Source organism: Gossypium raimondii, chromosome 7 (genome assembly GCF_025698545.1).
Source record: "Gossypium raimondii isolate GPD5lz chromosome 7, ASM2569854v1, whole genome shotgun sequence".
In the NCBI taxonomy this organism is placed as follows: Eukaryota; Viridiplantae; Streptophyta; class Magnoliopsida; order Malvales; family Malvaceae; genus Gossypium; species Gossypium raimondii.
Window position 1 is genome coordinate 6,171,414 of NC_068571.1, and position 14,294 is coordinate 6,185,707.

At 35.8% G+C, this 14,294-nt stretch overlaps 1 protein-coding gene across 1 annotated transcript; it reads right to left on the bottom strand.

Moving 5' to 3' along the window:
- Positions 1-8,399: 8,399 nt before the first annotated feature.
- LOC105803878 (uncharacterized) lies at positions 8,400-13,741 on the bottom strand. Its single transcript, XM_012636296.2, has 6 exons — positions 13,197-13,741; positions 10,594-10,670; positions 10,425-10,479; positions 10,099-10,159; positions 9,911-9,965; positions 8,400-9,796 (listed from the first exon to the last, which is right to left on the bottom strand). The coding sequence occupies exons 1-6, from the start codon at positions 13,582-13,584 to the stop codon at positions 8,465-8,467; spliced, it is 1,968 nt and encodes a 655-aa protein (XP_012491750.2). The 5' UTR covers positions 13,585-13,741; the 3' UTR covers positions 8,400-8,464.
- Positions 13,742-14,294: the final 553 nt, after the last annotated feature.

The window sequence follows — 14,294 nt, forward strand, 5'->3', positions numbered from 1 at the left end:
AGATGGAACACAAAGTATTCTAAGGGGTCAAACCCAAAGAAGATGGAGATTGAGCAATAACTAGCTTACACAATAGAGTCTAAGTGTTTGCTACTATGATTTTAGAGCACAACAATTGAGAACAAGAAAATATTGCTAGAAAATTAGATATGCTACTCTAAGGAATAAATTGCAAACAATGTAGAACTAATGGACTATCCAATAAATAACTAATGGTGGTTGGTTGACTTTGATGTGCTTCACCGATCCTTGAACAAGGGACTTAAATCGCCTAAATTACTAAGTGACTCAATTTTATCTTTCGATCTTAATTTTACCGACTTAGATGAATTAGCTCCGATTGATCTTCTGATCTCACCAATTAATTCAGGACTAATGAACGGGTGCACGACAAGATTACCTTTTATTCTCACTTGTTTAGATATTCCCATAGGGGCGTTACTACCTAAGTTCTAAGGTCTATTCGATTTAGCCCAATTTATTATGATTTAGTCATTTTTCCAAAGATTTTAGTTTACCCACTTACATCTCCATCAACCAACCTCCATAGAGGTTTAGCTACTTATGCTCAAAGTAAAAGAAATGGGCGTGGAAAACAAAGTAGCTATTAAAGTAGAACTTGAGAAAAATGTGAAAGTTGAGATTTTTATGAAAGAAAACTTAAAGAGTAAAAAAATAAAAGCATTCAACAATAAAATATAAAGCAATAAATATTAAAGGAACTAACTTTAATAGATTTAAAGTAAAAGAAATTGAAATACATTAAACTAAAACTTAAAGTGCCTTGAAACCAATATACAGGACCGAAAGTGCAAATAAACCTAAACTACAATGATAATTAACTTAAATAACACTAAGAATATCAAGAAAAGAAGTAAAAGTAGAAAATAAATTCTAAACTAAAGTAGAAAACATGAAAATTAAAATCCCTAGAAAAAAGTGCAAAAATACTAAGAGAAACCTAAAGAAAAGTAAAACTAAACCTAAAACTAAGCTAATGTGCATCTCTCTCCTTATAAAAAAATTTTAGTTATTTTAAGGTGTTATCTGGTGAGTTTTTGTTGCAAAAAATTCCCCTCCATGGGCCTTGGGTGAGTAATGGACCGAGTGGACAAAGACTACCATTATTTTCCAAGTATGTCTCTTAGCGAAGGCGATATCGCGATACCCAAAAGTGGATATCGCGATTCCTCAGGCAATTTCGAGCCTTGGGGTCTTCTTGGAGGGGTGGATATCGCGATACCCAAAGAGGATATCACGATACCAATGAAGGAAGTCTCCATTCTTCAACATTGTTGGAGGTATTGAAATCACAAGGGTTGGATATTGCGATACCCTTTCTTTGGTGCCATTATCGCTCATTTTTTACCTCCAACAAGTTCCTACATCACTCAATCACAGGTTAGGCCTTTCCATGGTGCTATTGCCAATTTGGGTCACAAAATAAGTAAAAATGAGACATTTTCACTTATTAACTAAAAATTTAAAAATAATGAAAAACTACACTAAAGACGTTATTTTGCTCGAGAAAAAAACTCCTTAAGTACGTCGGAAGAGCCTAATTTTCCACATCAAGTTATGGAAGATTAGTAGTCCATCGAGACAATAAACATGGGGAAATTCGTTAGGACGTAAACCATGGGACCACACATGTGAGAAGTTCGTAATTTAGCAGACCAAGAGAAACGCTATGGTATAAAGTAGAGTTCACGGTGTGACTGGTGAGATAAGTCATAATAACTAATGAATTTGGTGTGCTTAGGGAACAAAGACCATCGGGATAAAAAAAGAATTCGCCAAAGACCATGATGAGTAGGGCCAAGGAAACATCTCAAACCAATTAGGGTAAAAAGAGAAAGAGACTCCTTAGATAAGGAGATACACGTAATGTACTTCAAAACAAATACCCAAGGAAGTTGTGTATTTCACATGGTTTCAATCGACACAGGATAGGCTATAATAGGATACAATCATGATTTGTAAGTCGACAAAGGGTCAGCGAAAATTTGGGTAGGTCAATAAGAATCTTCATGGGAGGAAATGCCGCTCAAGGCCGAATGGCCAGTAAGGTCTGTCAAAGAATAGTGAAAAGTGGAGGTCTATCGAGACCACAATAAAAGGTAAAGATTTGGTTAATCTGCCAAAGGTAGGAACCATAGGTCTACTGAATTCTTTTAAAGGAATGGACTGAAAAAGTGGGGCTATGGGGGTTGCATAGGGGTACTATTTTCCCTAAGGAAAAGAGAATATTACGAAGAGATCGTATCCTGGTAAGGACCCATGTTTACGTAAATTAATTGGGTAAGCACTGAGCGTCGCTAGTTAGGAATAATCAGTACGAATATTAAAGATATGGATTAATGATATGTTGGGTGAGGCTACAATGAGAAGTCATGGTTATGCCAGATCAGGGATTATGTCCACCAATGAACGGCTCAGAGTAACTAAGGCACTGGTCTTGCCAACTAAGTTCACAAATTCTCCTATGGAATTTAGGGAGTTTAATTTTGAGCCAGACATTTTAATTTCTCAATTTTCATACAATTTTATATAAAGTTATGTGCAAGATCTGATTAGTTCTCCGGAACTTATAAAATTATTGCTTGAATGCAGGATAAATAAAGACTTGGGAATTATGAGGGACCAAGCCAGACTCCATCAAGTTGAGTGGTATGGAGGGGCACTCGTAGAGGCCTCAGGGTTTAAGTTGATTATTTCCGTTAGGGTTTAAGTTGATTATTTCCGTTTTCGAGTCTTAATATAAATATTGTAAATAGACATCGGAACCAAGGTTGTAAGAATTATTCATCAGTTTTGTATGTGTTTTAATAGTAGTTGGATTTTCAAAATTTAAGTTGTTAAAGTATGTAATTAAATAAACACAGAAGTATCGATTACCTCATTCAAGTTAGAGTAGAATCTGGGACTCGGACCTGGCAATTGGGTCGGGTAAAGGTATGGAGTTTTCTTTCAAAGATGCTTTTGTTGTTACAGTGAAGTGATATAACATAAATCATGGGGTCAACTTCTATGTTACAAAATCTTGAGCCAAAAAAATGAGACCAAGTGTACAATGCGTGACAGTAGATGTCCATGGAAAATTATGACATCTGTTAGAAATAAGATGAGGTTTTGTACAATTAAGAAATATAATGCTCTATATACTTGTGTTGTTGTAGGTACATCACAAGATCATTCAAAATTGGATGACCTGATCTCTAAAATTGTCTTACGTATAGTGAAATACTTGTGTTGTTGTAGGTATTTCACAGGATTAATCGAAATTAGATTCTAACATGATCTCTGACATTATCGTACCTATGGTGAAAAAGAGTCCTAAGACTCCCGTACTAGTTTTGATTGCTAATATTCGTAGTCATCGAATACACTGTGTCGTACTATAAGGCATGGGCTATAAAATAAAAGGTTATGAAAAAGATGCATAACGGGTGGGATAAATTATATAATGATTTATGAAAATGGTGCAAGGTATTAAATCAGTACGTACTAGGTATCGTCATTGATCTGCAAATGGAACTTGCATATAATGGAAATTGAATGGTCTAAGAGAAAAGAATTTTCCATCGTCTTTTTTGGACATTCAAGCCATACGTTGAATCATTTCGATACTATAAGCCATTAGTCAAAATTGACGGCTCATTTATATACAGGAGATATGAGCATCACTTGTTGGTTGTTGCACAAGATGGTAAATGAAAATACCTACCAATAGCTTTTGCAATTATTGAACAAGAAACCTCTTATGCTTGAGACTTCTTCTTGACTAACTTAAGAAGGCATGTTGTGCTACAACCCGATATATGCATCATTTCTGATAGAGCACCCAGAATACGAGTTGTAATTGATCGACAAGACTATGGGATCATGCACACCATAGGTATTGTATGCATCATATCAAGTCAAATTACATGAGCCAATTTCATAAGGATGCTGAGCGGCGACATGTTATTAACATGGGTAGGTAGTAAATATTATTTTCTATATCATTATTTAACATATACATTATTTTCATTCATGAATATACTCTTTTTTTTCTTTAACAGGGTACGAGCTCATCCAACATCAATTCCATGAAATGTTGGAGAACTTGCAGGTTATAAACCAACATAGTGCGGAATACCTCGATGGGATACTCAATGAATAGTAGACTCAATCATATGATAGAGGCACATGAAAACGAACCTAGCAAAATGTATAAATTCTATATTGAAAGGGACATGTCATTTGCCGATAACGTTGGTGGTCAAAGAAACATATTTCCTCTTATCAACCTTGTTTCCAAAGTGAGCGAAAAAACATTTTGGACAGATAAAGGGTGACCACATTTGGTGCGAGGAAGTAATGAAAGATATTACAAAAAAATGTAAAAAGAGAAAACTCTATGTTTGTAATGTGTCACTCATGTCCAAATAAAATATTCCGGGTTACAGAGTTCCATAAACTCGACGACGGTATTATCGGAGGAGCATATCGTGTATACTTGAGATAAATGACCTGTAACTGTAAGAGATTTCAAGCACTTTGTTTTTCTTACGCACATGCAATTGCTACATATGCCTCGACACATCTGGATTGTATGAGCTATTTTGATGAAGTGTACAAACTAAAATGCATATATAAAGTATGGAAATCTGAATTCCCACTATTCCCGAATGAAAGTATGTGGTTGCATGTTTCGAGCGCTCCATTTGAGCTTCTACCAAATATTACGTTGCATCGCAATCCAAAAGGTCGACGAAGTTCTAGTCGGATACGCAACAATATGAATATTCGGGAGAAGATAGACTGACCAAGGTTATGTAGTTATTGTAGGAACCTAAGGACCAAGGTTATGTAGTTATTGTAGGAACCTAAGGCATAGTAAGCCAACATGTCCACACTTGGGGGCAACATTGAGGAGAGGGTAGAATTAGAAAAAAGAATTCATTTTTTATAAACATACAATAAACAAACAAACAAACAATTTGTTCATTTTTTTCATGACTTTTCATTTTTGGGTACATTGTAAATAAGTATATTAATGTAAAAATGCAATAGAATACAATACAAACAACTTTTTCATTTTTTCAAATTGTAAATAAGTATGTTATTAATGTAAAATACAATACAAACAATACAGATAATTTTTTCAATTTTTGTAATTTGTAAATAAGTACATTATTGATGTAAAATACAATAGAGTATAATACAAACAACTTTTTTCATTTTTTGTAGATTGTAAATAAATATATTATTGATCTAAAATAAAATAGAATAAAATACAAACAAATTTTTCATTTTTTCGTAGGTTGTAAATAACTATATTATTGAAATAAAAAAATAAGAAAAACACTTTTTTTTATAAAATGTGGATAAGTAGATTATGGATGAAAAAAATAAATACAATACAAATTAAAAGTTAACAAACTAAATAATGGTTCAAACGAAAATATTAAAATAAAAAATATCATCTGCCCGGATGTGTGTCACAACATGGTGGGTGTCAGTTACGAGGAGGATTTTGTCGCGGTTGGGGTTCCATCTCTTTATCTTCATCTTCTTCACCTCCACCTCCACCTCCATCTTGATCTTCATCTTCATCTCCAACATTGTCTTCATCTTTATCTTGTTCTTCCATGCTAAAATGCATTTGCATCCTAGGTTCTCATTGTATATCATCGATGATATTAATAGGTGGTTGTGAAGATGATCCACCTCTGAAGAATAGTAATGTTGGGGATGTTTGTGACACTATCGATAGAGAAGTATATGGTGTCGAATAACCAAGTTGTGCATAGAATGCTGAAATTATAGGTAATGGCGGATAACATTGGTGTTGTTAACGACAGTGGCATGTAATATGCTCTTAGGGATGGAGGTAGTGCAAAAAATATTCTTGAAGAAGGTGTTAATGCATGGTATAATGGTGTATAATGTGGTGCTTGTGTGAAAAACATAGGATTAATAAAAGCACTAGAAAAATATGAACCATACTAACCAGGAGGTGATACACCCATTAGTTTAGTATTTGGGGTTGGAGTTGATGATGATGAACTCGATACATGTACTCCTGATCGCGGCCTCATGTGGGATTCTGTCGATCTTTTACGATAAATTTTTCTACTCCTTTCCTCCTCCGAAAATAGATATGACTTACTATGAAGTCTAAGCCATGCCATATAATTTGAAGATGTTGCCAAATCCGGTTAGACAATTGGTTCACGCATAGGTATGAAATCATACCTATGTTCCCAGATGTAGATATACTTGGCATGGAATTTAGGCCAATCTTCATTGGTTCTCCCCCACAAGTCAATTTTACGAAGTTTATCAAGCTCTTGGGGTTAGGATAGAATACTATGTATAAACTCAAACTAGCATCATTCGATCAAATTCATGCATCTCAACTATTGAAAAAACTATCAATAACACTTTGATGTGCCAGATATTGCAATTCGTCAAAATTTTGGCCGGGATGCATTCTTGAATTTTTGGATGAGAGTATGACATCCATTTAAACTACAGTATGGAAGTATAAATTTTATTACATACCTAATATTAAATTTCAAATTCTTACGTAAATATTATATAATTGAAAATTTTAAGAACTAACCTCGACTTTTGATCGTTGATCTAACAATAATCGAATATCTTCAAGCTCGTTCCGTATACCCACATGACTCGCGTCTTTGTTCCATCTAATCAAATAATATTTTATATCAAAAATATAATAATTAAAAAAATAATATTAAAAATATATTATTAAATGACTCTTACTTTATTACAAGTGAGAATTGATTATGAAAGTTTACTCAGGGACGTAAAAATGGTAAGCAGTACCATGCTCATGACTGATGGAGTATACAACCACCGATTTTTATTTTTTGTGCTTCTGTTGACCGACACATTGCTCGATACAATGTAGCCAAGACAGTTGATCCCCAACTGAGTCGCTCGACTTCTTTTAAGTCGACTAGTTGTAGGAGCCACTTTAAATGTACCAGATTTCGAGATTTATTTGGCATTAAAAGACCCCCGATTAACCTCTGTATGAATTCTCGAGCAAATTGTTGTCTTTCAATCTCACTAGAAGAGATGTCGAGATGTGAGAAATTGTCTTCTAACCATTACCATTTCTATCCAGCTACCACTAAACTTGTCTAGCACCTTGCCTAATAGTTGGTGGCAAATTGTGTTTCAATCACCTTTCAACCGCACTAGAAGAGGTGTTGAGATGTGAGAAATTATCTTCTAACCATTTCATTTCTATCCGACTACCACTAAACTTATCTGGCACCTTGCCTAATAGTTGGTGGCGAATTGCGCTCTAATCGCCGATGCGTACTACCCTCGTAAGGACTGACCCATCAACCGGTAAACTGAGTTGTAATGTTATATCATTGAGCATAATTGTACACTTACTGCACAAAAAATGGAATGTGTGTCTCGGGTCTCCATCTTTCCAACAAAACACTTATAAGTGCAGGCTCTAATTTAGTCCCCCTGAGCATATGAGACACGTGCAAGAATCTCGCCTCTTCCAAGTGTTGTTCAATAACATATGGTTCCCTCACACTTAAATTGTGTATATATGTCTCGATAATTTGATCTTCGGTTTGATTATATAAACATTAATTAAAATAAAAAATATAATAATATTTTTTTACCATTTATAATTGGACGTTGGAAATGTATTTGCGATCCAAACGATTTAATGGCATTGACTTTTTTAAAAATTATGGAAATTAAATAAAATTAAAGAAATTAAAAATTAGAAAATTAAGACAAGAAGAATTTGAGAATAAAATAGTTGAGAGAATTGAGAGAATAAGATTGAATGAAAAAATAAAACAGTAAGATATATATAGGAAAAAAAGTAGAGGTTGGAAAAAAAATTAGCAATTGAAGAAAAAAAGGTGACCATTGGGAAAACTTACAGTTGGTAATGTAGTCGTTGCCCAACGAATTTAAAATTTAAAATTAAAAAAAGAATGCGTTTTATGTTGATGTGGCAGGTAAGAGATGAAAGCAGTTGTTTTTTTTTTTTTTTTTTTTAAAAACCAACTTATTTCCTTAATTTTGGGGAAAACATGCCTACATTCCTAATTTCCGTTGACATTTACCTAATTCTCCCTTGACTAAAAATAATACTCTTGTCAAACATAGCATTATTGTGAAAAAGTCGATTTGTTTTTCTAATTTCAGACAAAAATGGTCTTCTTCTCGTCCTAGGGCTACCATGTTTCAGGTTTAGTTAGAAGCAGCAAGCAAGCAATTAATTGGCTTTAAGGATAACTATGTTAACTATTTTTCTTTCATATTTACAGACAGACAGAAAGAGTTACGGACTTTACCAGTCTTAGACAAGGATGAAATGGTCTTTGAAACTTAAAACTGAAAGCGGCTATTCTTTTTAACACAGTTTTACTTAAAAGGTGCCAGGAAACCTTAAATATGATCCAAGTTACAAGCTAGCATCGAGGTTCATTGGTTCATTATCATCCCAGTTAAAGAAAGCTTGTATAAGATCTTCATCAACAGGCCAGTCAATGTTGGCAGCAGCTGCAGCCGAAGTTTCCTGATGTGGTGAACTTGCAGAATAGCCATTAGAAGTTGAGATATTGCCTTTAGGTGCAGGGCTAAATGAAGTTTGTATAAGATCTTCATCAACAGGCCAGTCCGTGTCGGCTGCAGCTGCAGCCGAAGTTTCCTGATGTGGTGAACTTCCGGAATAGCCATTTGAAGTTGAGATATTGCCTTGAGGTGCAGGGCTAAATGGAGTTTGTATAAGATCCTCATCAACAGGCCAGTCCATGTCGGCAGCAGCTGCAGCCGAAGTTTCCTGATGTGGTGAACTTCCAGAATAGCCATTAGAAGTTGAGATATTGCCTTTAGGTGCAGGGCTAAATGAAGTTTGTATAAGATCTTCATCAACAGGCCAGTCCGTGTCGGCAGCAGCTGCAGCCGAAGTTTCCTGATGTGGTGAACTTCCGGAGTAGCCATTTGAAGTTGAGATATTGCCTTGAGATGCAGGGCTAAATGAAGTTTGTATAAGATCCTCATCAACAGGCCAGTCCATGTCGGCAGCAGCTGCAGCCAAAGTTTCCTGATGTGGTGAACTTCCAGAATAGCCATTTGAAGTTGTATTGCCTTGAGGTGCAGGGCTAAATGAAGTTTGTATAAGATCTTCACCAACAAGCCAGTCCGTGACGGCAGCAGCTGCAGCTGAAGTTTCCTGATGTGGTGAACTTCCAGAATAGCCATTTGAAGTTGAGGTATTGCCTTGAGGTGCAGGGCTAAATGAAGTTTGTATAAGATCTTCATCAACAAGCCAGTCTGTGTAGGCAGCAGCTGCAGCCAAAGTTTCCTGATGTGGTGAACTTCCAAAATAGCCATTTGAAGTTGAGATATTGCCTTGAGGTGCAGGGCTAAATGAAGTTTGTAGCTGACAACCAACAGGTTGCTCTTGAAGGCCAAGGTTGGCTGGGGTTGTCAGTGTGTTGCTATATGTAGGATATGCATTCTGCTGCTCAGAATAAAACGGTGGCACTGTCGTGGCTGATGTTCCGAAACCCGATGGGCCAACTGGTATTGTCGCGAAATTTCCTAGACCAGCTGAGGCTTGCCCATACAGGATTGCATTTTCCACGGCAGCTGCATCACCTAGATACTGATTGGCAAGCGTCTTGCACGCGGATTCCAGGGCGGTGTGTAGGTACCTCCTTTGTTCTTCCAGACACCTTTGAACATGCATCTCAGCCTCCAATTTTTTAGCTCCCATATCCTGGATGCTCATCTGAGAACATGTAAGACTTCCCTTTTAGATTTGAGTATATAATGACTGCATTTTCAAAAATAGATTAAAGATCATCCTATGTACATATTCTAGTAATTTCCTGAATTAACTCACCTGAAGTTTCAGATAGAGTTCTCCATGAGTATTTTTGAGATTTCTTTTAGCTCTCCTGCATATTGTATGCCAATAGTCCACCATAGAAATCAAACCTTGAACCAGTTAAGAAAAAAAAAAAAATATATATATATATATATATATATACATGATTAAATAAAACCTTCTCAACGAAAAGAAAGACATACCTGTTATACTGATTGGTACACGATGGTAAAGGAATAGCACTGCTTGAACTTCCGAAGGTTCCTTTTATTCAGAATCAATACCAACATGTCATTCACATGTTACTCATCTAAGTTAAACATCACTACACATAAAGGAAGATAGTCCTTATTTTAGTCTCAGTCAATATACATTTATACATGCATCCATGCTTACATATATAGATAGATTAATAGGAAATCTTATTGTAGTTCTTATTTCTGTAACACATATGCATATATCGAACAAGTTTTTAAATAAGAGCATAACAAAATGATTCAAATTGCATGTTAAAATGAACAAAACATACCAGTTTGGCCTCCCTCTGTCGAATCCTTATCTGCATATTTGCCCAGTCTATATTTCTGGAATACATCGTTTAACATCATGGACATAAATGTTAATCCTTCATATGGAAACTTTTAACAGTTGGTTTTAAGTGCTAAAAAGGAAACACTTAATTAAATACAAAAACTTACTTGTAAATGACTCTTGACATGGAAAAGATTGAGTCCATCAATATCCATCAGGTCCAGGACAGCCTTTGGTGTTGCTCCTGCAAATAAGATTTACAGTCGGATCATTTTATATGTAATGGTAACTACAAGGTTACTTACGGACAGCGAAGGCAATATGAGTCCTCTGGTAACACGGAACTCATATTAGCATGGAATTTAGTAAACTATCGAGAATTCAGTTCATGCATTAGGATTTCCTGGCAACTAACAAATGAGCCATAGAAAGGATGCAAATTGTATTACCAAAGAATATGGATATTACATCAAAATTATCACACAAGCAACAACCATTAAAGCAAAACAAATTGTAGTATTGTTAAGAGAAGGTGAAAGACTGGCATCATCGTCATCTTCTTTTGGGTTGGTCCATCATTGAACAATCAAACTTTATATCCTCCCATTACTCTCTATAATGTCAAAGAGATTCAGGGTCATTGAAGATCTTTTTTCACTAATTCTTTTTCAATCTACAGCCTCATATAATGGATTCATACAACAAAAGGGCCTAAATATATTTGTGAATCTCTAATCATCTCTTTCAGCGCATTTCCTATCGTTCCCCTCAAGTTACCAATATTCAATATTAAAAAGTAAAAGTTCTATATTCTTCCTCACTCTGATCAAAACAAAATCTAATGACAAAGTAATAAACTGAATTGAAACAAAATGATTAAAAATGGCTAATACTAAGCAGAAATGGTAATACTATAACTACAAGTGCATGAAACTGATAAAGCAGTGATTGGAAAATACAACGAGTGCATATACTGCATTCATGCCATCCGCAGACTCATAAAGACACCCTATTTTCAGATGATGTGAACATATCCAAAGTCATCAACGCGTGCGTGCAACGGAATACAAGCCGACAAACTTGCAGTTGGTACCGTCAAATACAGTACCGAAGAAACAAAATTTGACATACATCATCAATACTAAGTAAAACTATGAGATCGTGACATATGGCATTTAGAGAAGCGACAAAATACAAGCCGACAAACTTTTCATACGTATTTGGAAGAGTAAATACATTATTCCTAGAATGCAATGTAACGAACTACAAGGAGATAAATAAATGAGACAGGAAATGTTTAACAGCCACTAATCGACAAATATTGTTTTGGCCTTGATCAGGAAGTGACACGGACAGCCTAGATTACCTTACGTCATGCGTAGAAAGGTAGAATGACACTGCAAAAGCTAAATGGGAGCATGCGGCAAGCAAATCAGCAATTCTTTTTAGAAATATTGCACATAAAAAGAGATCACATGGACGAAAAGCAAACCTTATTTGAAAATATGATCAAAACATTATCTGTTTTTAAAAGCAAAGACATATAAGGTAAGCAGTAGTACATGACAGGAACTTAAACAAAGGGGAGGAGGGTAGGGAGAATAGCATCTACCATAGATGATTTGGTTTGATCTTACCTGCAAAAGGTTAGCTATGCAAAAACTAATTCCGTATACTTATATTCAAATGAAGAAAGGGAACTATCAGCATGCAGAAAAATAAAACAAAATCTATATCAGGAAAAGAAGATGTATATGAATTTTACGATAGATTATTTAGTTTGATCTTACCTGCAAGAAGTTGGCATATGCAAAAACTAATTCCGTATACTTATATTCAAATGAAGAAAGGGAACTATCAGCATGCAGATAGATAAAACAAAATCTATATCAGGAAAAGAAGTTGTATATGAATTGAAGCAATCTTTAAATGCTTAAAACATATATGTTTTGCAAAAAACTTCAGTGGAAAAACTTGTCAAGATGATTCAATTTGACCTTACCTGCCAAAAGTTAGCAACTTATGGAAATATTCATTTGCACAAGCTTATGTTTCAAACAAAAAAAGGGAACTAGCAGCATGCAGTAAAAGAAAACTTAAAGTATATCAAGAGAAAATCACTTATAAATCGAAGTGTCTTTAAATGCTTAAAACATACAAGTTCTCTAAAAAAGAGGACAAATTCAGAGAAGGCTCATGTCCATATGTAAATGAGGATGAGTTAGTTTCTCCATCATCATTTTAAATTACTCTAAAAATTTGTCGGTAAAGGTTATGCATGTTCCTTGAATAGCCTGGAAAGTAGTAAGAGTTGTTACTTTCCAAAGAAACAAGCATATATCATTATACCAAGAAAAGAAAAAACAGAAAGGAAAAGAAAATTTTCAGAGTTGAGCAAGCAAAATGCAGTTAGAGGAGAATTTAACTATTCAACATAAAAGGACTAAATTCGCTGAGCCAGCCTAAGCGGTTGATGCATGTTAGATATTGATGAACAGGGGAACAAACACCCCCTAGGCATCTTGCTCCGCACTTAACATGCATGTTGTTTCCAATTGAAAGAGAAAATCAAGCTATTTTGTGAGTCATTTTCTTGAGATTACTACATGCAGAAAAAGGATCATTTCCACCAATTCAACATATATCACTTACATAAGATTTTTTTTTTTTTTTTGTCTTCTTAAGAAAGGAAAAGGATGTTCACACTGGAAAAACAATTTGGAAAGAATGAAAAAAGTATGGCAGAGAATTGAAGGAAATGAGCACTGACTCTGAGGACCACCAAGCCGATTGCAAACTTCAACAAAGTAAGAATGGAGTTCACTAGTCCATCGGAGGCGAGGTTTGATATCATTAGTGACGATGAGCTTAGGTTTCTCCCTCACCCTTTCCACCACCTCGTTACCAAAAACAGGATCGCCATTACTAACTGTAAAAGGAGGTAAATTTCCAGGGATTTCTTGCAAAGCAAGCAATGTGTTGTTATTACCACCGCCCTGGTGAAGCTGCTGGTCGTGTTGATTATGCCCATTGACATGATCACCTTGACCAGCCAACACTTGTTCTCCAAACACCGACACTTTAAACTCATCAGAATTCTGACTCACAACATTGTTTTCCACCGAAACACTGTTCAATTCACTCAGAATCTCACCCATTTTCTCTTTCCTAGTACACTTCTAAATCTCTTACAGTTTTGCAGGTCTGCAACACAGAAACTAAGATTACCCCCAGATATATAGAGCTGATGAATAAAGCCTGGCCAATATACGACATACCCTACAGAAACAAGAGAACTGAGGACCCCACCAGGAGTTTCTGTGGGGGCCACGGAACTAATAGTGTTAAATTTATATATATTGTGATAAATAAAAGTAAGAACAATCCAAAGAAGGACACAACGGCTGTTTTGTAATTATCTGGATACTGGAAAAAAAAAGGGTGGAAGTGAGACTTTTGAACCAGGACAAGCAAGGAGAAGAAATCGAGGAGAGGGAAATGGGCGTGGGGTGGGGGGGAGGGGAGGGGATTGCTATGCTTACCGGAGAGGTGAGTGAAAATGCACATGGTAATGGAGTACATGACGTGTACGGAGGGCGGAGCTGTCGCCGAGTGAATGGACTGTGACGGTGGGGAGGGCGGGGGGGGGGGGGGAGGGCGTTGTGGGTTTCAGTTTGTGAACTATGGGTGCATGAAGGGAAACGTGGAAGGCAGTAGCCATTCGGTGTTTGGATTTTTGTTCGTAATTACAATCTTCCAGGTTGTGTTTGTATCTGGTTTCCGATGAGGGATGAATTTGACAAAAAAACTGTGGGTTAAATTGGGTCAAGGCCATCAAGCCCATGCTGTTCACCATTGAATTGAGTTG